We start from the raw sequence: 25812 nt of genomic DNA, 5'->3' as shown, positions 1-25812 counted from the left end.
TTTTCTTTTTTAAAGGTGGTCCACTGTTATTTCTTAACTAGAGACAGACCTTCAGAGATCAGACAGCACCTCATAAAACTGTTTACATCAAGAGGACTTGCTCCCACTTTTAAAATCATGAATAGTACTTATTCTGGTGTCTTTCACTTTAATTTATCTATGGTAATTAAAAAATATCTTAACCTTTAATATTTTATTTTTTAGTGGTGAACATATTCTGTATGATTAAAATTATGTGGTTATTTTTATTTTTTTCTTTTAAATGTAACTTTGATAGTATTTATGTTGTTAGTAAAGGAGAAAGAAATGAAAAGGAGTGGAGGAATGAGAAGGAAAGACAAGAAGTATTATTAGAAATAGCATTGTTCAGATAAGGATAATAATAAAGAAATGAGTCTAATCAGAACAGTAAGTAATAAAATCTAAATGAAAGAAAGTATATTTACATAAATTGGAATTAATGGAATTTTTACTTCTTATAGTAGAATTTAGTGGTGGTGCATTTGTGTTTACTTTTTACATAGCTTTTAAAAACAATGGCCATTTGAGTTGTTGCAATCAAGTAATTATATAATCCAACTGTTTAATAATTATAGTCACAAAAGTTCAATATAAAAAATCTCAAATGATTTATGCCAATCCTTTTCAAACTTTTATTCCAAGGCAATCTAACTTTTTTTCTGATTCAAAGAACTGATCTGATTGACAAAAGTAAGGATTCTACATTTGACAATCAATTAATAATTATTTATTAGATAATTATAATGTGCCAAGCATGATATAGGCAGTGGTAATAAAAAGACAAAAATTAAATAGTCCTCAAATTCAAGAAGTATGCATTCTTTTATTTTACATTCATGTAAGTGGATAAAGGAAACACAAAAGTCAATGCAGTTAATATTTGAGGAATAGACACTAATACTTTGTAATAAGAAAGATCTTTTGTAAGAGAGCGTTTAAGCTGAGGTCTTAAGAAACTATTTTAAAGGGAATAAGTGAGGGAAATCTTCATTTCAAGCATGTAGGACTGTCTGTATAAAGGTACATAGATGAGATGTGGTTTGTCATGTGTAAAGAACAACAAGAATAATCAGTTTAGATGGATTAGTAATAGATAATTTATCACAAGTCCCTGGCAAAGTTAAATTGGAAATATTTTATCATAAAGGAAATAAGAAACTGCTAAAAAGTCTTGAATTTCACCTAAAAGTCAGGATTTCACCTAAAAGCCATTTTGCTTTGAGTGAAGAATGGATGGGAGAAGAGAGAGCCTTTAGAAAGGATTAGAAAATAAGAAACTTTTGTAACAGTCCAGATAGAAGGTGACAAATGCATGGATTACTGTTATGACTATGTGGTTACAGAGAAGAGAACAGATATGTTATGAAACACAACCAAAGGTAGTTAAATAGACTGATAGGATGATGGAGAATTTGGAATTGTTGAAAAGTTGAAGGTCACAAGCCTGAGTGATTGGAAGGAAGTGCTTGGAAATTCATAAAGATTTATTAAGTATCTCTTATGTGTCAGTAAGTGTGCTAAATCCTGAGCATACAAAGACAAGTAAAAGATAATTCTTGCTTTCAGGAGCTTACAGTCTAATGGGGGAGAAAACATAAAGACAATTAAGTGCAATATTCTACATACAAGATAAATTGGAAATAATCAATAGAGGAAAGTAACTAGAATTGTGGGAAACTGGGAGAAGCTTTCTGTAGAAAATTGGAATTTAGCTAGTACTTAAAGGATGCCAGGGAGCATGAGATGGAATAAAGAGAGCATTTCAAATATAGATGATAATTAAATAGAGCATTTCAAATATAGATGATAGTTGGCGAGAATTCCCAAAATCAAGATAGAGTTTCTCATTAAAGGAATAGCAAGTGGGTAGCATCAATGGAGTTGGGACTCCATGGGGGACTTCATTGGAGTGAGGGACAGAAATAGAAAAATCTGGTAGAGTGTTGAATTTTGGGGGTAAGAAAAAATAGTCTTATGGAAGTGTAAAATTTGAGATGTCCTAATATAAAACCTTGAAGTACACATCTAGTTAGAGGGTACAGTATGGATGATATCCAGTGCTTAACAACAGGGCTACATGTATCTACAAAATAGATGCTTTATAAGTGTTTATTGATTGACTGAGTAGGAATGGTATTATAAGAAAGTGGTCAATCAACAAGTATTTATTAAGCACATATTATGTGCCAGACACTGTGTTATGTAATGGCAATATAATTTTTTTAAACAGTGTCTGATTTCAAGGAGCTCAAAATCTGGGGAATAAGACCAATCAACCATGCAAGATATGGGAAACTTTGGAAATAATGACTATAAGGAAGGCTTTAGCAAGGAAAAGCAAGAAGTAATATCAGAAATTCTGAGAGAAAATAAGAGTATCTGGAAGAAAGGAGCATAAGAGAGGTTAAATAATACAAAGAGGTCAATTAATAATGTGAATCGAAGAAAAATAATTAGATTTTGCATTTAAGTAATTATTAACATTAGAGAAAGAAGTTTCTGCTTTGATGAAGTCAGAAGATACATTGCAAGTAGTTTTGAAAAGAGGAAAAATTGGAGGCAATTAGCTCAAACAGTTTTCTAGGAATGAGTCTGAGAAACAAGACTTAGTTTGAGGGAAGAGTTGGTTCATATCAGGCTTTTCTTTCAATGGTGCAAAACTAGTGTGTTGGCATATTAGGCTCAATGTCTGTTTCATGATTTGATTTGTTAAGTCTGAAAAATAAATCACCAAAGAGCCTACAGCAATTATAGGAAAACATTTTCTTTATTCCACTGGAAAAAGAAGTATTAGATGTGCAGGACCCTGCCTTGCTTTATGGATATAGAGATATGAATATAAATACATGCATACAGATAGATAGATAAATAGATAGATGTGGCAAGACAAAGAATTAAGTTGTGAGAAGTAATGGTGGCAGTGAGATCTAATGAAAGCAATGTGGTAAGTTTGCCTAGTGACAAGAAATCTATTCATAGTAGGGTATCATGACCAGATTGTGGTTCCTGCAGAGGTGCTTGCCCAAGCTCAGAAACCAGTTTTGAAGTTTTACTGTGACAGACTTCATGCAGAATCTGAGCACAAAGAACTGTTGTTATGTCAAGTTCATATAATAGCTTGCTTGCTGAGCCTTACCTCTGGAAAATAAGTTATCGCTTAAATAGTAAAAAAAAAAAAAAAAAAAAAAAAAAAAAAAAGAGAGAGGAGAAAAGATGACTAGACTTGGGATAGAGGTCTTGATAGTTCTTACTGAGATAAAAGAAAGAATTTATGATATTCAGTAACCTGATAATTTAGTCATTTGATAAGTTGAATCTTTCTGTCCATCTCAAACATATACCTAGATCCTGAGCATTTATTGTCATCTTCCTAAGTAATAAATAGATTTCATTTCTTTCTACACTCATTCAAATATTTAATTCATTCTCTCAATGGAAGACATTGTTAGGAAAGATGGAGGAAATACTTCTTCCCAAACACAGATTCTCATTCCCTCCCTACCTTACAAATGACAAAATTCATGTATCATTCTTTGTATAGTTGCAGTGATGAAAATTGGGTTTTAGGTATATGGAAAGAGTGCTAAACTTGCAGTTAGAAAAATTGGAATCTACTTCTAATTCTCACACTTACAATGTGACACTTAAATCACCTATCCTCTCAGCCTATTTCTCAAACTGTAAAAATATGTAGAAATTTAAATGATAATGGAAAGAGAATCTGTGTTCTCCATTGAAATCTATGCAACATCAGAAGAAGTAAAAGAATCCTCTACTTCCCCATTTTGAATAGACCTCTTTTGAGGGACTTATGCAAGGACATGTACAAGAACTGCAAGGAGAGAGATAGGCTTAGTTTCTGGTCTACATCACTGAGTTTTTTACTGACCCTCAAAAAATAAAAACTCCATTGAAATTTCATTATTGTCTACCATACGATATTTTAATTACAGTTGAAGAAACACATTTTGTGTTAATTTATTTGTGGGCTCATAACTTTTAAAAATTTACCTTTTTTCCCCTTTATTGTTTTAGTAGAATTAACATTCAGTTTAAGTACTGAGTTGTCTAAATTTTTTTATGTAATTATAGAATCAGATATTTTAAATTACGTTTCATAATGATTATAAAACTCTTTTCTGTTGTCAATTAAGAATATTCAAGAGGATGCCTGGTTTATTATCATTCCAAGAGAAACAATCACATTTAATACAGGTAAGAATGATTTATGTTTGTTTCTCTAATCTAGATGTGATAAAAAAAATAATGATTTAAAAAACTTATTGAATTCTTAATTGGCCATGCAAAAAAATTAGGATATATAAAATTGTTTGATAGATGCAGTAATAGAGACAATTTACTTTAATGGTGATTTGATTATTGACTTCAAATAAAACATAAAACAAGAATATGTATTGTCCAATATATTTCCCATTGCCATGTAAATTACTCAGAGCAAAGTTCAAATAAAAAGGCATTCTTTATAAAGTTTTCCACATGCTCCTCTTCACTGATGACAACATTTTATAGTCTTAAAAGTAATACTCATTGCTGCCCAAAAGAATTAAGACTTAACAAAGGAAAACTAAATGGTTTAAGGATATCTAAGACTATGATATATTAAGACTAAGATATACAATTTGTGGGTACATCCCAACCCAGTGAAGTGGTTTGTCACACTGGTTACTGATGTACAAGTTAGACTAAAAAATAAATAGAAAAAAATTGTCTGGATTGCATTTGGAGAAGTAAGCATGTTCAACCCATTTCTCTTTGGTAACTAATCTTAATACTTTCTGATGAGTTTATATGATTTCAAGTTTTAACGTAAATCTCTCAGAAATGCCTAGAGAACACTATAAATGACAATGAATAGACCTATGGTAGATACAAATAGCTAAAGCATGGTAATAACCAAAAAATGTACATAGAAAACAACTTAAAAGATATATGATTAGATATATCAAAGAGATATATACTAGAAAATGAAATGGACTTGTCATGTAGGAAGGAATAAAAAATGGATAGGTGAATAATTTAGATCTTTCCAGTGATTTAGACTCAAGATAGAAAATGAGCTTCTTTTGCAACTCAAAATACAAGAAATGACTTTATTAAGATATTATAATTGAATTTCTAAAATTAAAAGCATTAATCCAGGTAAAATAGCTACTCTCTTATGCTTCTGCATCTACTATAGCCAACAGTTAGGCTAATTGAGAAAAGTATTCCATTTAGGGTAGCAGAAATTATGAGAAAATCTCTGAAATCAACTTCTTATAGGTGTTAAAGGAGCCAAACCAATGATGATTTCTAAAATAATCTTCCCACTCCTTTAAGAGGAATCCCAGGTTACATAAAATAGATGGTACTACTTCCATAGGTACCTATGCATTGTTAAGAGAATCAGAAGAAAACTTCTAATACATTGTATGAATCTACTGAAGAAAATCTATGTAAGACAATAAAGACAATTATGGAAGCAAAAGATAGGGATGGGCTGAAAGAAGTACTCAAATTAATGAAATCACAGATCATTGATATAATGGAAAGATAACAAATCTAGTTAGAGGACTAAGATTCAGAATTAAGATTTAGACTAAGACTCAGAATTCCCAACTCTATTAATTATTGTCTGTGTGGCTTAGAGCACATTATTTAATCTTTTGACATCTTAGTTTCTCTTCTCTGAAAGGTCAGCAATATTTACACTATTTCTTAATTATAATAAAGTGAATGTGTACTTGTATTAATAATAATGGTACTAATTTTTAGAGAAATAGAAACCTCAACTCAAAGGAATGCAAGGTGTGTCATATACTGGCATATGCTGATAAAGTGCTCCTTTGAGGCCTAGTGCCATTAGTCATTATAAATAGCCAAACTTGTCAACCATGGGAAATCTGATTTAGCATACTTCAGGTCCTCTACAAGTCCCTAGGCTTTTCCTGGAATGTTCTCCATTAACTTGATATTTTTTTTTTCTGAATCATGGGTCTTTGATTTCTGTAATACTACTAGCACATAGATAATTATGATTTCTCCCAGTTGCACCCTTTACAAAGAAAATCCCTAATTTTGATTTATAGCATCTCTGCTGTGTTATATTTAACATCAGTCTTTGTCCTTACTTTATGTTTCCATATTTGGATAACAGGAATCAAACTGTGCTTCCTACTTTGCACTTCCCTTTTAAAAGCTTGTTTCTGTTGGTTTTGTTTATACAAAAGCTTTTTAATTAATGTAATCAAAGTTGTCCATTTTGCCTTTTATAATGGTCTCTTAATTCTTTGGTCATAAATTCCTTCCTTCTCCAAAAATGTCACAGGTAAATTATCCCTAGTTCTCATAATTTGCTTAAGGTATCACTTTTTATGTCCAAATAATGTGCCCATTTTGACCTTAATTTGTTATAGGATATGAGATGTAGGTCTATGCTGAGTTTCTGACATATTATTTTCCACTTTTCCCAGCAATTTTTATCAAATAGTGAGTTCTTATTACAGAAGCTCAGGTTTGGGGGTTTATCAAATACTAGATTACTAGATTTTTTTATTTGTACTATATTTTGTAATGGGCCAGAATTCTGGAGAAAGGTGTTAACTCAGTGGAATTGATAAGACAATGGTTATCTAGTTTAACATGGTGATTAATAGTTCTCTAGTTCAGTATGATTAATTTAATCTTACAACAAATAATGATTCTCTAGTGATATAATGATTGGTTTATACTCAGTACACTGTAATGATGTAATTGTAATAGAGGACATAAACTGGGGACAAACTCAGCCAGGGGCAGAGAAGACTTGACCACCATCCTGGTGGCTCTCCTGCCTCCTGCATTCCTCCACTGAAACCAAGACTTATACTGGAGGCCCTCCAGAAAGCTAGCCCGGCCCCAGGCAAAGGAGACAGATTGTGAAGGAGATAATAAAGACTTTGGACTTTATCCCTGACTATTCTCATGGTGATTATTCTGCTGAGACCAAGGCTAGTCCAAAGGCCATTGAGAAAGCTAACCAGATATGAATATTATGGAATATTACTGTTCTGTAAGAAATGACCAACAGGATGATTTCAGAAAGGCCTGGAGAGACTTACACGAACTGATGCTGAGTGAAATGAGCAGGACCAGGAGATCATTATATACTTCAACAACAATATTATATGATGACCAGTTCTTTTTTTTTTTTTAATAGCCTTTTATTTACAGGATATATACAAGGGTAACTTTACAGCATTAACAATTGCCAAACCTCTTGTTCCAATTTTTCACCTCTTACCCCCCCACCCCCTCCCCTAGATGGCAGGATGACCAGTAGATGTTAAATATATTAAAATATAAATTAGATACACAATAAGTATACCTGACCAAAACGTTATTTTGCTGTAGAAAAAGAATCAGACTCTGAAATATTGTACAATTAGCTTGTGAAGGAAATCAAAAATGCAGGTGTGCATAAATATAGGGATTGGGAATTCAATGTAATGGTTTTTAGTCATCTCCCAGAGTTCTTTTTCTGGGCATAGCTAGTTCAGTTCATTACTGCTCCATTAGAAATGATTTGGTTGATTTCGTTGCTGAGGATGGCCTGGTCCATCAGAACTGGTCATCATATAGTATTGTTGTTGAAGTATATAATGATCTCCTGGTCCTGCTCATTTCACTCAGCATCAGTTCATGTAAGTCTCTCCAGGCCTTTCTGAAATTATGCTGTTGGTCATTTCTTACAGAACAGTAATATTCCATTATTTTCATATACCACAATTTATTCAACCATTCTCCAACTGATGGACATCCATTCAGTTTCCAGTTTTAGCCACTACAAAAAGGGCTGCTGCAAACATTCGTGCACATACAGGTCCCTTTCCCTTCTTTATAATCTCTTTGGGATATAATCCCAGTAGTAACACTGCTGGATCAAAGGGTATGCACAGTTTGATAACTTTTTGAGCATAGTTCCAAACTACTCTCCAAAATGGTTGGGTTCGTTCACAACTCCACCAACAATGCATATGATGACCAGTTCTGATGGACCTGGCCATCCTCAGCAACGAGATCAACCAAATCATTTCCAATGGAGCAGTAATGAACTGAACCAGCTACGCCCAGAGAAAGAACTCTGGGAGATGACTAAAACCATTACATTGAATTCCCAATCCCTATATTTATGCCCACCTGCATTTTTGATTTCCTTCACAAGCTAATTGTACAATATTTCAAAGTCTGATTCTTTTTGTACAGCAAAATAACATTTTGGTCATGTATACTTATTGTCTATCTAATTTATATTTTAATGTATTTAATGTAATGTATTTAATGGATGTACTGGTCATCCTGCCATCTAGGGGAGGGGGTGGGGGAGTAAGAGGTGAAAAATTGGAACAAGAGGTTTGGCAATTGTTAATGCTGTAAAGTTACCCATGCATATAACCTGTAAATAAAAGGCTATTAAATAAATAAATAAATAAAAGAGAAAGCTAACCAGAAAATTACAATATTTGTCTTAGATTTTTAGCCAGAACCAAATGGTTTTGATGACTGTTGCTTTATAATGTAGCTTTAAGTTTGATATGGCTAAACTACCATCCTTTGTCATTTTTTTTAAATCAATTCTCTTGATATTCTTCCAGATGAATTTTGTATTATTTTTCCTACTTCTATAAAATAATTTTTTGGCAGTTTGATTGGTATGGCACTGAACAAGTATTACAATTTAGGCAGAATTGTCGTTTTTATTATCTCAGCCTACGCATGAGCAATTCATATTTTTCCAATTGTTTAGATCTGATTTTATTTAGTTGGAAGTATTTTGTAATTGTGTTCATATAGTTTTGGGTTTGTCTGGGTAGGTAGACTCCCAGGTAGTTTATTTTGTCTACAATTATTTTAAATGAAAGAAATTTGTCTCTTGCTACTGTGCTTTGTCAGCAGTACGTAGAAATGATAATGATTTGTGTGGGTTTATTTTATATTCTGCAACTTTGCTAAAGCTATTAATTGTTTCCAGTAAGTTTTTAGATGATTTCCTAGGATTCTCTAAGTATATCATCTGCGAAGAGTGATAGTTTTATCTCCTCATTGCCTATTCTAATTCTCTAATTTCTTTTTCTTTTCTTATTGCTAAATCCAGCATTTCTGGTGCAATGTTGAATAATAGTGGTGATAATGGACATCCTTGTTTCACTCCTAATCTTACTGGGAATGCATCCAGCTTCTCTCCATTACAAAAAAAAGTTTGCTGTAGATTTTAGATAGATACTATTTATTATTTCGAGGAAAACTTCCTTTATCCCTATGATTTCTACTGTTTTTAGTAGGAATCGGTGCTGTATTCTGTCAAAAGCTTTTTCTGCATCTATTGAGATTGTCATATGATTTCTATTGGCTTTGTCATTTATATAATTGAGTATGGTAAATAGCTTTCTTGATAATGGAACAGTCCTGCATTCCTACTACAAATCCTATGTGGTCACAGTAGATTATCATGTTGATAAATTGCTGTTAACCTCTTTCATATATTTAATATACAATTTTTGCATTGATATTCATTACATAGATTGGTCTATAACTTTCTTTTTCTGTTTTGACTCTTCCTGATTTAGGTATCAATACCATATTTGTGTCTTAGAAGGGATTTTATAGAACTCCTTCTTTACCCATTTTTCCAAATAGTTTAGAGTATTGGAATAAATTGTTCTTTAAATTTGGTAGAATTCACTTGTAAATTCATCTGGCTCTGAAGATTTTTTCTTAGGGAGTTCATTAATGGCTTGTTCAATTTCTTTTTGAAATGGGACTATTTAAGTAATTTATATCCTCATGTTAATTTGGGAAATTCATATATTTTAATAATATTCATAAATTTTGGTTATATTGTCATATTTGCTGTCACACAGTTGGACAAAATAGCTCCTAATTAGTTCTTTAATTTTTCTTCACTCTTTTCATTTTTGATGCAGGTAATTTTTCTCTTTTCTTTTTCTAATCAAGCTAACCAAATGTTTATGTTGTTTTTTTCCATAGAACCAATTCCTAGTTTTGTTAATTAGTTCAATAGTCATAGTTTCAATTTTATTAATCTCTCCTTTGAGTTTCATAATTTATAATGTGGTATTTATTTGGGGTTTTTTAATTTGTTTTTTCCTACCTTTTTAATTGCATGCCAAATTCATTGTTTTCTTTCTCTGTTTTATTCATGTTGGTATTTAGAGATATAAAATTTCTCTTAAGAACTGCTTTGACTGCATCCCATAGGTTTTGGTATGTTGTTCTACATACTATATTGGCATCCTCTAGGATGAAATTAAAACTTGTTTCTCTGATTTGTTTGACCTCATTCTTTAGAATTAGATTATTTAATTTTCAATTGATCTTTAATCTATCTTTCTTTGGCACTTTATTGAATTTAATTTTTATTACATTTTCATCTTAAAAAAACAGCATTTACTATATCTACCTTTCTGCATTTGATTGTGAGGTTTATATGCCCTAATACCTGGTCAATTTTTGTATGCTATGTACTGTTGAGGAAAAAAAAGGCATATTCTTTTCTGTCCCTCTTAAATTTCCTCCAGAAGTCTATCATATCTAGGTTTTCTAGGATTCTATTAATCTCCCTACTTTATTATTTTTTTTTATCCCTACTTGTTTATTTTCTGGTTAGATATGTCTTTTTGAGAGGGAAGATGGAGGTCTCCCACTATGATAATTTTGTTGTCTATTTCTTCCCATAATTGGCTTAATATATTTTGTAGGAATTTGTGTGCTCTATCACTTAGTGTATATACATTTAGTTCCCTTTCTACTTCATTGTTTATGACACCCTTTAACAAGATGTACTTTCCTTCCTTATCTCTTTTAATTAGATGTAGTTTTACTTTTGTTTTCTCTGAGATCAGAATTGCTACCCCTAATTTTTTTTTTACTTCAGCTAAAGCATAATAAATTTCTTTGACCTTTTACATTTTATGTATTTCTCTGTTTCAAATGTGTTTCTTGTAAACAACATAATGTAGGATTCTATTTTTTAAAACCTTTCTGCTATTCACTTTGGTTTTATGGGAGAGTTCATTCTATTAACATTCACAGTATGATTACCAGCTCTGTATTTCCCTCCTTCCTATTTTCTCCCTGTTTGTATTTTTCCTCTCTCTTTCCAATCTCTCCTTAGTAGGGTTTTTTTTAACCCACCCACCCAGTACCTTATCATCCATCACCCTTCCCCCATCTCTTGCCTTTTCCCCTAGTGCTTCTGCTCTCCCTTCTCTTCAGCCCTCCATTTTCTTTCCTCTTCTCCTACTTCTTTATAGGGTTAGATAAAATTTCTATACCCAACTGAATAATGAAGTTATATCCTTTTTAAGCCAAAACTGATAAAATCAAACTTTAGACAATGCTACCCCCTTTCCCTTCTTTCCGTGGGTTGTAATAGGTCTTCTGTGCTTCATCTAATTCATTCTATTATTCCTCCTCTTTCTTCTTCTTCCAGTACAATCCTTTTTCTAACTCTTAATGTCTTTTTCTTTGCTTCATTCACAAAGGCAAGAGTCCATTCACAACCACATCTTTTATCTATGTAATACCCCTATGTCTGCCCCAGAACATACATAATTCTCAAGAGTTACCGATGTCATTTTCCCATATAAGCATGTAAATAGTTTAATCTTTAAATAATATATAAAATTTCCCCCTATTTATCTTTCTATGCTTCTCTTGTGTTTTAAGATCAATTTTTCTGTTTAGTTCTGGTTTTCTCAATAGAAATGATTGGAAATATCTTGCTTCATTGAAGAACCATCACCTCCTCTGAAAAATGATGCTCAGTCTTGCTGGGTAGTTAACTCTTGGTTGTAATTCCAGGTTCTTTGCCTTCCAGAATATGGCATTCCAGGCCCTCCATTCCTTTATTGAGGACACTGCCATATCCTATGTCAACCTAATTGTTTGCTCCTTCATATTTGAAATGATTTTGTCTGGCAGCTTGCATTATTTTTTCCTTGAGATTATAGTTCTGGCATTTTGTAAACATGTTCCTTAGGGTTTTCCTTGTGGTATCTCTTTTCAAAGGTAATTGATGGATTCTTCCAATAACTATTTCCCCTTCTGTTTCTAGAATATTGGGGCAGTTTTACTTGATGATCTCTCTCTCTTTCTTTTTTAATTATAGCTTTTTATTTACAAGTCATATGCATGGATAATTTTACAACACTGACAATTGCCAAACCTTTTGTTCCAATTTTTCCCCTCTTTCCATCCATCCCCTCCCCCCAATGGCAGGTTGACCAATACATGTTAAGTATGTTAAAGTATAAATTAAATACAATGTAAGTGTACATGTCCTAACAGTTATTTTGCTGTACAAAAAGAATTGGAGTTTGAAATAGCGTACTATTACCCTGTGAAGGGAATCAAAAATGCAGGTGGACAAAAATATAGGGATTGGGAATTCTATGTAATGGTAAATAGTCATCTCTTAAAGTTCTTTTGCTGGGTGTAGCTGGTTCAATTCATTACTGCTCTATTGGAGCTGATTTGGTTCATCTCATTGTTGAAGAGGGTCACATCCATCAGAATTGATCATCATATAGTACTGTTGTTGAAGTATACAATGATCTCCTGGTCCTGCTCATTTCACTCAGCATCAGTTCATGTAAGTCTCTCCAGATCTTTCTGAAATCCTCTTGCTGATCATTTCTTGTCAAATAATAATATTCCATAATATTCATATACCACAATTTATTCAGCCATTCTCCAACTGATGGGTATCCACTCAGTTTCCAGGTGTTTTTTGGGATATAAGCCCAGTAGAAACACTGCTGGATCAAAGATTGTGCATAGTTTGATAACTTTTTGAGCATAGTTCCAAATTGCTCTCCAGAATGGCTGGATGTATTCACAATTCCACCAACAATGTATCAGTGTCTCTGTTTTCCCACATCTTCTCTAACATTCCACATTATCTTTCCCTGTCATTCTAGCCGATCTGACAAGTGTGTCATAGTATCTCAGAGTTGTCTTAATTTGTATTTTTCTGATTAATAATGACTTGGAGCATCTTTTCATATGGCTAGAAATAGTTTCAATTTCTTCATCTGAGAATTGTCTATTCATATCCTTTGACCATTTATAAATTGGAAAATGGCTTGATTTCTTATAAATTACAGTCAATTCTCTATATATTTTGGAAATGAGGCTTTTATCAGAACCTTTGACTATAAAAATGTTTTCCCAATTTATTGCTTCCTTTCTAATCTTGTCTGCATTAGTTTTGTTTGTACATAAACTTTTCAATTTGATATAATCAAAATTTTCTATTTTGTGATCAATAATGCCCTCTAGTTCTTTTTTGGTCATAAATTCCTTCCTCTTCCACAGGTCTGAGAGGTAAACTATCCTATGCTCTTCCAATTTACTTATAATTTTATTGTTTATCCCTAGATCATGAGCCCATTTTTAATTTATCTTGGTGAACAGCGGTTAAGTGTAGGTCAATGCCTAATTTCTGTCATACAAATTTCCAATTTTTCCCAGCAATTTTTGTCAAATAGTGAGTTCTTATCCCCAAAACTGGGGTCTTTGGGTTTGTCAAACACTAGATTATTAAAGTTATTGGCTGTTTTGTCCTTTGAACCTAACCTATTCCATTTATCAACTAGTCTATTTCTTAGCCAATACCCAATGGTTTTGGTAACCACTGCTTTATAATATAATTTTAGATCTGGTACAGCTAGACCTTCACTTAAATTTTTTTTTCATTAACTCCCTTGAAATTCTTGACCTTTTGTTTTTCCATATGAACTTTGTTGTTATTTTTTCTAGGTTATTAAAATAGTTTTTTGGGAGTCTGATTGGTATAGTAATAAATAAATATATTAGTTCAGGTAGTATTGTCATCTTTAGTATATTTGCCAATTATATCAAATGCCAAGAGCATTTAATATTTTTCCAGTTAGTTAGATCAAACTTAATTTGGGTGGAAAATGTTTTGTAGTTTTGCTCATAAAGTTTCTGATTTTCCCTTGGCAGATAGATTCCTACATATTTTATACTATCAGTAGTTACTTTAAATGGAATTTCTCTTTTTAACTGTGACTGTTGGATTTTGTTAGTGATATATAAGAATGCTGATCACTTATGTGGGTTTATTTTGTATCCTGCAAATTTGCTAAAGGTGTGGATTATTTCTAATAACTTTTTAGTAGAATCTCTGGAGTTCTCTTAAGTGCACCATCATATCATCAGCAAAGAGTGATAATTTGGTTTTCTCATTGACTACTCTAATTTCTTTAATCTCTTTCTCAACTCTTATTACCCAAACTAGCATTTCTAATACAATATTGAATAGTAATGGTGATAGTGGGCAAACCTTGTTTCACTCCTGATCTTATTGGAAACGGTTGCAGTTTGTCCCCATTATATATGATGCTTCCTGATGGTTTTAAATAGATGCTACTGATTATTTTAAGGACAAGTCCATTTATTCCTATACTCTCAAGTGTTTTTATTAGGAATGGATGTTGGATTTTATCAAATGTTTTTTCTGCATCTATTGAGATGATCATATGGTTTTTGTTAATTTGGTTATTAATATGGCCAATTATACTGATAGTTTTCCTAATATTGAACCAGTCCTGTATTCCTGGTATAACTCCTACTTGATCATGGTATATTATCCTGAGGATGATTTTCTGTAGTCTTTTTACTAATATCATATTTAAGATTTTAGTATCAATATTCATTAGGGAGATTGGTCTATAATTTTCTTTCTGTTTTCAGCCTACCTGGTTTAGGTATCAGTACCATGTCTGTGTCATAAAAAGAATTTGGTAGAACTCCTTCATTCCCTAGTTTTTCAAATAGTTTATATAGCATTGGGGCTATTTTTTCTTTAAATGTTTGGTAGAATTTACATGTAAATGATGATCTCTTGAAGAATGTTTTCCAGGCTCTTTTTTTTTTAGTCATGGTCTTCAAGTAGACCAATAATTTTAAAATTTTCTATTCTAGATCTATTTTCCAGGTTGACTATTTTTCCAATGAGATATTTTGCATTTTCTTCCATTTTTCATTCTTTTTAGTTTGAATGATTCTTGATGTCTTATAAAAGTTATTAGCTTCCATTTGCTCCATTCTCATTTTTATTGTGTGATTTTCTTCAGTTAGCTTTTTTTTTACTTCTTTTTTCATTTGATTAATTCTACTTTTGAAGATGTTGTTTTCTTCGGTGGATTTTTTTTGTATTTGGCCAATTGTATTTTTTAAGGAATTGTCTTCCTTTTCCAAGCTATTCACTCTCTCATGCATATCTCTTATTTCCTTTCTCATTTACCCCTCTTATTTGGCTCCTCTTTACCTTTTAATATTTTTTATGAGTACTTCCAAAAACCTCTGTGGGATTGAGACCAATTCATATCAATCACTCTTTGAGATTTCCTCTATAAACATATTTGTTCTTGACTGTATTGATATTTTGGTTTTCCTTGTTACCATAGTAGCTTCCTATGGTCAAGGTTCTTTTCTGTTTCTTGCTCATTTTCTTTCCTTTTGGTATTTATGCTGTTTTTTCTTTCTTTCTTCTTTTAAATTTTATGGTCCTGGTCTAAAGAGGGTGCTGTCCCAAGTTTCCTGTGCAGCTCTGAGTCTTGGCTTTGAACATAGGGCCCTCTTCTATTTGCAGAAGTTAGCTTTATCTACTCTTTCCAAGAAATAGTCTGATTTTCCAAGAATTTTCCTTCTGAGCTGGAGTCTGCCCCAATGATCTACTTCACTAGTGATCTAAGGCCAAAGGTCTTAGTTGCTGATTTGCTATGATTAAGACCCCCTCACTGGCTTTTGCAATCTTTTATGAGCCAGCCTAAATACACTTTTCACCCCAGTGAGACTGATCTTTCTTGAAGTTTTTCCAATCTATCTTCATCTGGAGAGTGGTTTCCTTCTGTCAGACTGTTCAGAGGCTTTGTTTCATATAGTTTTTGAAGGAAATTGGAGAGCTTGAGCAGCTTCCTGGCTTCCCTCAACCATCTTGTTCTGCATTTACATTTAAAATGCCAGTTCACATAGGTGTGTGGAGATGAAACTTGCTTGACTATTGAGCTTGAGAAATTTTCTCTTATTTACTGCTGTGGAATGAGATGCAGCTCATGGCATCAGAAAGTGTCACTTTTTTTTTTTTTTAGCATGCTCACTTATCTTTGAGTCCTCACAATCCATCTGCTATCCTTCCTTTGCCTTTGAGTCTCAGAGATACCTATCTTTTAGCCATATCCTTCATCAATTTGATTAAAGTATTCCAGTGAACCAAGATAGTAGAAGTTTTTTGAACTCTCCCATATTTATTTTGAAATACCTGTAAAAGATTACCAATGATTTGTGAAGCAGCTGAAATGAAAGAATGAGGAAAATATAAAAATGAAAAGTCAAGCTGGACTTTAAATTAAAAATAGCCTGGAAAATGAGCGAAAAACAGATGAAAAGGACCTGACCATAGAAATGACAAAATGCGACAAGGAAGATCAAAACACAAACTCATAAGAGGATAAAATTTCAAAATGGCTACATGTGAAACCTCAAAAAATAAATAAAAATCGATCTTGGGATTAAAAAGATTTAAGGATTTAAAAAGGATTTAAAAACAAATAAAAAGGGAGAAGAAAAAATTGATAAAATAAAGTAGAATAATTCAAGAGCATTATGAAAACAGATTTAACAGATTTATGAAGGAAAGTACAACAATTCATTGAAGAAAAAAATTGCTTACAGATTAGAATTGAGCAAATGAGATATCAAGAAACCCTGAAACAAAATTAAAAGAATGAAAAAAAACAGGGAAAATGTGAAATAATTTCAATGGAAAAACAGCTGACCTGCCTCATAGACCCAGGAAAGATAATTACAAATTATTGAATTACCTGAAAGTCATGATACACAAAAGAGCCTAGACATCATCTTTCAAAAGAATTTTTCAAGAAAAACTGTCTTCATATCTTAGAATCAGAGTAACATGGAAATTGAAGAAATTCTCTAATCATCTCCTCAATGAGACGTCAAAATGAAAATTCCCATGAAGATTATAGTCAAATTCTAGAGCTCCTTGACCAAGGAGAAAACAGAAAGTAAGAATTCAAATATCAAAGAGTAACAGGATTAAAAAGTATTTAGTAGTTTCCACAACAAAGGATCAAAGGACTTGGAATATAACATTCTGGAAGTCAAAGGAGCTAGGATTCCAATTCAAAAATCAAGGAGCCAGCAAAACTGAGTACACATTTTCAGGAGGAAATATAGAGGTTCAATAAAATAGGGGACTTCCAAATATTCATGATGATCAGAGCTTCACAGAAATATAAAAATTCCGTAGAAGTATAACAAAGTAAACAGCAAAGAGAAAATATAAAAGATTAAATAAGCTTAAACTATTTATATATAACCACAGGAAAATACTTGTAACTCTTTTAAAAAAAAATATTCAAGGGCAGCTAGGTGGTGCAGTGGATAGAGTACCAACCTTGAAGTCAAGAGGACCTGAGCTCAAATTTGGCCTCAGACACTTAGCACTTCCTATCTGTGTATAAGTCACTTAACCCCAGTTGCCTCAGGAAAAAACAATCCAAATTCTCCCCTGTTGTGTTCTTCTTTTCTAAAATATGATGGTTCTCTGGGAGCAGGTTTCTTGGGGAGCTTCTAGAGGCAGCCTTAGTTTCAGTTCAGATCAATAATCACCTCAAATGCAGCCAGCTGTTAAAAGTTCAATCCTTTATTGTCTCCTTCAAAAAAGCCCGGTTAGTTTTTTTAGAGGCCTATCTTCTTCCTTGGTTCCAAGAGCTCTTGCAGCTTGTGCTTTGTCTCTTCCAGCTTCAGCTTCAGCCTCCAGCTCCCTCTGAATCTCCAGTCCTGAATCTTATCCCAACTGAATTCTGGCTCTGTCAATCTCCCAAACTGACTTGCTCCCGACTGAGGCTCTAAGAGCTTCTTATATATGATCTCTTAAAGGTGTGAACCCAAAGGTTGACTCCTCTGAGAGACTGGGATTGTGGGTTCCTGACTTGTGAATCTTCTGGACTTGTGAACTCTAACGTGTGAGCTAATGTGTGAACTCCCAAAGGTGTAAACTTAAGTATATAAGCATTGTTTCTATCAATTACAGTGAGTTAACACTTTGTAAGGATTCTAACACTCCCCTTCCTTTCTCATACTCCCACTCTCACTGAGAAAGAAAGCAAGTGGATATAGGTTATACATATGTAATCATGCAAAACATATTTTCAAATTAGTTATATTGTAAAAGAAAACATGGACAACCCCCTCCCCCAAGCAAATAAAAGTTTTAAAAAGTATGTTTCAATCTGTATTAAGATTACATTAGGTCTTTCTTGTAGAATAAGAGTATTTTTCATCAATAGCCTTTCAACATTTTCTTGGTTCATTGCATTGATGATATTAACAAAACCATCAGTGCTTGATCATCTTAAGATATTGCTTCTGTTGTGTGTAATGTTCTCTTGGTTGTACTCATTTCACTTTATTTCAGTTCATGAAAGTTATTCTAGATTTTTTCCAAGAGCATCCTACTTATCATTTTTCATAGCACAACAGGATTCTATCACAATCATATACCCCATCTTGTTAAACCCTTCCCCAGTTTATGGGTGTCTGCTCAATTTCCAACTTTTTTGACACTATAAAAGAGCTGCTATAATTTCTTTTGGATGTAAAAAGTTTCTTTCCCTTTTAAAAAATCTCTTTGCAAAACAGAACAGAACTAAGGTATTCCTTAGTCAAAGAGTATGAATGGTTTTATAGCCCTTTAAATATAGTTCCAAAAATTCAGTGTAATAGTTGAATCAATTCACAACTTCAAGTATCTAATTCAGTGTTGGTGAGAGAAAGGTATAAGTTGATTTTAATGGGATGATATAAAAATATAGATGAGAAAGAGGATTACACTGGGACTACAGGGAAAAGACAGGTAGAATGGGGCAAATTATCTCATGTTGGATAATTCATCATAAAGAGGGATGAAAGAACTATGAGGGAAAGATGAGGGAGGTGAGCATTGTTTGACTCTTATTCTAATCATATTTGGCTCAAAGAGAGAATAAAAAAAACACTCAATTAGGTATAAAAACTTGTTTGGCCCAGGGAAGAGGGTTAGGGGAAGAGAAGTGGAAAGGGTTAATAAAAGAGATTGTTAGTTGGGAAAGATAGTGGACAGTAACAAAATATGAGGCATAAGGTGAATAGAGAACGAGAGAGAAAGAGACAGACAGGCAGACAGAAATAGAGACAGTGACAAAGACAAAGAGGAGAGAGAAAGGTAAAGGGAGAGAAAGAGACAAGGAGAGAGGAAGAGAGGGAGGAAGAGAGGGAGGCAAGAAACAGAGATGAAAAGAAGCAGAGAGAGGCAGAGACAAAGGTACACACAAAGATAAACAGGACAAAAATAGGAAAGGGGAAATACATTGTAATTATAATCATGAGTATGAATGCAATGAATTTATCAATGAAAGAAAAAGAAATAGCAGAGGGGATTAAAATACAGAATCTCACAATTTGTTGTTTACAAGATATAAGTAAAAAATAAAGATCTGGAAGGTTAATTTCAGAAAAGTCTGGAAAGACCTATATGAACTGATACTGAGAGAAGTGGGCAGAACCAGGAGAACATTGTATATAGAACAAGATTATGTGATGCTCAACTATGCTGGGCTTGGCTCTTCTCAATATTGTGGTGATTCAAGGCAATTCCAATAGATTTAGGATGGAAAATGGCAACCACATCCAGACAGAGAACTATGTAGAGTGAATTTGGATTGAAGCATAATATTTTCAGCTTTTTGTTTGTTTGTTTGTGATTTTTTCTCTTTTGATCTGATGATATATATTACATAACATGACAAATATGAAATATACATAAAAGGATTGTACTTTTTTTTTTTTGGCTGAGGCAATTGGGGTTAAGTGACTTGCCCAGGGTCACACAGCCAGAAAGTGTTAAGTGTCTGAGACTGATTTGAACTCAAGTTCTCCTGACTTCAGGGCCCATGCTCTATGCACTGAGCCATCTAGCTGCCCCGATTGCACACATTAACCTATATTAACTTGCTAGCCTTATTCAAGAGGCAGAAGATAAAGGAAGGAGGAAGAAAATTGTAGAATACAAAGATTTACCAAAAAAAATGTTGACAACTATCTTTACATGTTTTGAGGGAAAATATTATTAACAAAAGATAAGGGGCTAAAATAGAACCTATTATGCTTTAACTGAAATTAAAAAACGATAAGCAGGGTAGCAATCATCATGTCAGACAAAGCAAAAGTAAAAATAGCTTTAATAAAAAAGACAAGAAAGGAAACTAAATTTTACTAAAAGGTACCACAATGAAATGATGACAATACTAAACATAAATGCAACAAATGGTATAGTATCAAGGAACAGTTAAATGTTTGTAGAAGCAAATAAAAGTAAAACTATACTTATATATACTATACTATAACTTTACTTCTTTTAGAACTAGATATATCTGACCAAAAATAAGTTAAGGAATAGAATTTTAATGAAGTTAGATTTTTTTCATATACCTCTGGAGAAAATTAATTGGGGAGAGAAAGGAATATACCATTTGCATAGCAGTACATGGCACTGACAAAAAAATTGACTGGTTAGGGCATAAAAACCTCAAATGTGGAATGGCAGCAATATTAAATGCATCCTTTCAAATCATAATGCAATGAAAAAATTACATTCAGCACAGAGCCATGATAGGTTAAAAGTTATGTAGATTAAAAATAATTGGTAACTAAATAATATTAAGGAATAAGTGGGTACAAAAATGAATTGCAGAAACCATTAAATAAATTCATTAAAGAGAATGACAACCAGACAACACACCAAAATTTATGTGATGCAGCCAAAGCATTACTTAGGGGAAAATTTATATCTTGAAATGCTTGTATCAATGAAACAAAACAAAAAAGGCAGACCAATGAATAGGATGTGTAACTTAAAAAAAAAAAAGGAAAAAAAATTAAAATCCCTAATTAAGCATTAAAGTGGGAATCCTGAAAATGAGAGATTAACAAAACTGAAAGTAAGAAATTCATTGAACAACAAATGAAACAGATGGTTTTAGGGGAGAAACACAATAAAATAGAAAAGTCATTAGTGAATCTGATTTTAAATAACAGGAAATGAAATTACCACTACCAAAATTTGTGAATTCATTCACAAATGAAGAGGAAATAAAAATAGTTGTAGGAATCATTTTGCCTAATTATATGTCAACAAACCTGACAATATACACAAAATAAATGAATATTTTTTTAAAAATTACAAGGTTAACAGAAGATGAAATAAAATACTTTAATAACCCTACTTTAGAAAAATAAATTTAAAAAGCCATCAATAAACTGTGAAATAATTCCTAGGGACAGATGAATTCATAAGTGAATTATACCAAATTTTTAAAGAATGATTTATTCTAATACCAAATAAATATTGGAAAAATAGGCAGAATCCTACCAAATTCCTTTTATGATACAAATATGGAGATAGCATGTAAACAAAAAAGAGCCAAATCAGAGAAAGAAAACTACAGAACAATTTGCTTAATAAATATTGATGCAAAAAATTTTAAATAAAATACTAGCAAGATTACACCAATATATCATCAACTTCATATACAAGATACTGACTGGGTGGATTTATATCAGGAATGGTTCAATATTAGGAAAATTATCAGCATAATTGATTATGTAAATCACAGAGCCAACAGAAGTCATGATTATCTCAATAAATGAAGAAAAAAAACTAAAGATAATAGGTGCCTATTTTTATCACTTGTGAATTCATTTGTCCCTAAGAATATTGCTTAGGAGAGCATAGGAATAAATGAAGTTTTTCTTAAAAAATAAGTAGTACCTATCTAAAAACCATTTAACTAGCATTATTTATACTGTGGATAACTTAGAAACTCATCCAGTAAGATCCATGGTGAAGCAAGGATGACCATTATCACAATTATTACTCAGTTCTGAAGTAGAAATGTTAAGTATAACAATAAGAGAAAAAAAAATTTGAAAGAATTAGAATGGGAATGAGGAAACAAAACTATCAATCTTTGCAGATCATATGTTGAAATATTCAGAGAATCTTAGAGAATCAAGTAAAAAACTAGTTTTGGGGAAGATTCTAGGAAGATGGTAGAGAAGGTTGGTAAATTTCAAACTCTCCAAATTCCCTCCACAAATAGAACACATTTATTTGCACCTCAGGGCAAACATAGACACATAAAAAAAATCAAGAAAACTTGGGATAGAACAGGGGTTCTCCTGATACAACCTGAGAAGATCTGAAGAAAGACCCAGGTCAGGGATTTGCTTATGTGAAGTGCAAAGACTTCCAGGTTAGTTCCACAGAAACATCAGAAGGAGAACCCTGGGGCTACCTGGATGTGGCTGGAGCTTCAGCAAGAACCATAGAAACTTTCACCCTCCTGACTATTTGTAGTGTTCTTTGGTCAGAGTCTGGGAAGCCTAAGGGAGCCTAGGCTGATTAAGAGTCAGGCCCAGGTATGCTGCAAAGATATGGCACTGGGCAAGAAAAAAACCACCACCTGATGAGTGCAGAAGCAGTGAGGAGGGACAATGCTGGCTGTGGACATTTGCTAGAGGGTGGAGCTTTTGGCTTGGGGTTCCTGGTCAGAGAGAAAAGCTGAAGTGAAGCCAGAGATACCATTCCCCCAAACCAGGATTAACACTAATACCTTTTTTTAAAAAATGAGCCAACAAAGAAGAAAAATCCCACCATACTGTGGGAACAGGGAAGACCGCGGTTCTTTGTCAGAGGAGACTGAAGCCCAAAGTAAAAAAAGCTTTCACCCCAAAGAGTAATGTGAAATGGTTGCCTGCTCAGAGAGAATTTATTGAAGAAGTCAAAAAAGAAGTTAAAAGTCAAATGAGAGACATTGAGGAAAAACTTTTTAAAAATTCAAGAAAAAAGTTATGAGAAAAAAGTTAACCAACTAGAAAAAGAGGTACAGAGTTTCAGGTAAGAAAATAATTCTTTGAATATTAGAATTGGGCAAGAAGAAGCCAGTGAAACTATGAGAGACTAATAAATAATAAAACAAATTATAAAGAATGAAAAAATAGAACAGAATGTGAAACAAGAAAAATGATAGATGTGGAGAAGAGATCAATAAGAGAAAATATAAGGATAAGTGGACTTCCTGAAAGTGGTGACCAAAAAAAGTATTTAACATAGTAATGCCAGAAATAATCCAAGAAAATTGTCCTGAAGTGATAGAACATGAGGAAAAAGTAGAAATAGAAAAAATTCACCAATTACCACCTCAATGAGATCCTTTGTGGTAAACAGGTAGGAACATTATTGCCAAATTTCAAAAAACCCAGATCAAAGAAAATTTTTTGCAAGAAACAAGAAAAAATTCAAATATGCTGGAGCTACAATTAAAATTTTACAGGACTTATCAGCAGCCACAATAAAAGACCACAGGTCCTGAAATCATATCTACTGACAATCAAAAGAACTAGGCCTGTGGCCAAAAATATCATATCCATCAAAATTATATTAAATGAGAAAAAAATGGACATTCAATGAACTTGCAGATTTTCATGACTTCCTATAAATCAAACCCAAACTTTCTAGAAAATTTAGCATGTAAGAGGCAATATCAAAGAGCAATTTCAGGGAACTCAACATGATTAAATTTTTTTTAACATGGGAAATTTACAGCATATGTTTATAATTGATATCAATATAATAGCTCAAAGGAAAGATTGGGGCAAGTTAAGATAAAATTATTTTTTATATGTAATATGTAAAAAAAAAGTAATTATGTCATACAAATGAGATGCAGAAGAAGAATACACACAGAAGACAGAGGGTGGAAGAAGGCATGTAGTTCTGAAAAACCTTCTCACATCAAGAATGGGTTAAATAGGCAACACTATTAAGGATATAGCACCCTCCAAACTCTATAAAGAAATAAGGGGGAGGGGGGGAGGGATGATGCACAAAGAACACAAGGGAGTGATCCCTAGGTAGAGAGAGGTTAAATAATAGCAAGGCAAGTTAGGAGCAAAGGGTCAGCAGGGATAAGAAAGATACATGTGTATTTATAAGTGAGGATGTGTGTGTGTGTGTGTATTTACATATATATTTAAAAAACTAGCTAAAAATTAACTTTAGCCAATTTGCAGAATATAAAATCTACAAATAATCATCAGAATTTCTGTGTGTTACCAATAAAAGCCAGCAGAGAGTGATAGAAAGTGAAATTCCACTTAAAATAACTGTAGACAATATAAAACACTTGGGAGTTTGTCTGCTAAGACAAGCCCATGAACTACATGAACATAGTTATAAAACTTTGTCCACATAAATAAAATGGAAACAATTAAGCAACTGGGAAAACAGGGTAGGTCAAGTCAATATAATAAAAATGACAATTTTACCTAAATTATTTACTTATTCCATGTTATGACAACCAAACTACTAAAAATTATTTTATAAAGTTAGAAAAACTTAACAAAATTTATCTGGAAGAACAAAGGTCAAGTATATCAAAGGAATTAATAAAAAAAAAATGAAGGTAGGTGACCTGTCTACCTCAGATCACAAATTCTATTCATCAAAACAATCTGGCACTGGTTTAAAAATAGAGTGGTAGATCAGTGGAATAGAATAAATGGTCATGATAATCTATAGATTATGTATAGATAATCTATAGAGAAGAGAGTCAAATTTGTAAAAATACAAGACATTCCCCAATTGTTAAAAGTCAAAAGATACAAACAGGCCATTTTCAGATGAAATTAAAGATGTGCATACCTCACTCCTATCAGATTGGCTAAGATGTCAGAAAAGGAAAATGATAAATGTTGAAAGGGATGCGGGAAACTGGAACACTAATTTATTGCTGGTTCAGTTGTGAATTGATCCAAACATTTTGTTTAGTAATTTGAAATTGTAGCCAAAAAGTTGTAAAATTGTTTTTACCCTTTGACCCAGTAATAGTATTTCTAAACTAATATCCCAATGAGATCCAAAAAGAAGGGAAAGAACCTATTTGTGTAAAAATATTTACAGCAGTTTTTTTTTTTAATTTGCAGTGGCAAAGAATTGAAATTGAGGTAATGTCCAATTAATGGGCAATGGTTGAACAAGTTGAGATATATAATGAAATATATTGTGGAATAAGAAATAAAGAGTAGAATGATTTCAGAAAAACCTGGAAAGATTTATAGGAACTGATGAAAAATGAAATGAGCAGAACAGAAGAATATAATTGTGAATTATGTAGGTATTCTCAGAAATGCTTTGATTCAAGACAACTCAAGTATAAATTGGACTCATCCAGTTTAGAATCTGTAATGTGTTAGGTATAAGATGAAACCCAAAATCATTTTCTTCACTCAAGGACCTTAATAGTATGTTACAAACAGGACTTTAATCCTGTTCATCCTGACTTTTCAAATTATTTATTTACTACATACATTATGTTGGCTGAGTGGTCTAAGGAGCCAAAAAGATAAAGAAAAGTAAAAGTAAAAATGCCAATTGAGATGTTAGAGAAATTTTTCTGGGCAAATTTCAGAAAGAATAGAATACTAATAAGAAATGTGAGGGGCCTGTGTTATATCAAGGAAGGCTTCACACACAAAATAAGAAGATAAAAGATTCTGAAAGGTAGGAATGAAAGGAATCCATCTTAGGCATGAGGGGAAATTCAGTCATATATAAAGTATAAAAAAAATAATCTGGAAGAA

General features: G+C 32.6%; 1 protein-coding gene across 4 annotated transcripts in view; it reads left to right on the top strand.

Annotated features, from left to right (window-relative positions):
* Nucleotides 1-25812, top strand: part of CATSPERB (cation channel sperm associated auxiliary subunit beta) — a 164436-nt gene that overhangs the window by 23503 nt on the left and 115121 nt on the right. For all 4 annotated transcript variants that reach the window (XM_031952284.1, XM_031952286.1, XM_031952283.1 and 1 more), the window contains 2 exons: nt 16-162; nt 4176-4236. In XM_031952284.1, coding sequence (XP_031808144.1) covers nt 16-162; nt 4176-4236 — 208 coding nt within the window. The remainder of the gene's footprint in view (nt 1-15; nt 163-4175; nt 4237-25812) is intronic.

Source organism: Sarcophilus harrisii, chromosome 2 (genome assembly GCF_902635505.1).
Source record: "Sarcophilus harrisii chromosome 2, mSarHar1.11, whole genome shotgun sequence".
Lineage (NCBI taxonomy): Eukaryota > Metazoa > Chordata > Mammalia > Dasyuromorphia > Dasyuridae > Sarcophilus > Sarcophilus harrisii.
The sequence above is the reverse complement of the archived record's forward strand: the minus strand, read 5'-3'. Positions and strand labels throughout refer to the sequence as shown.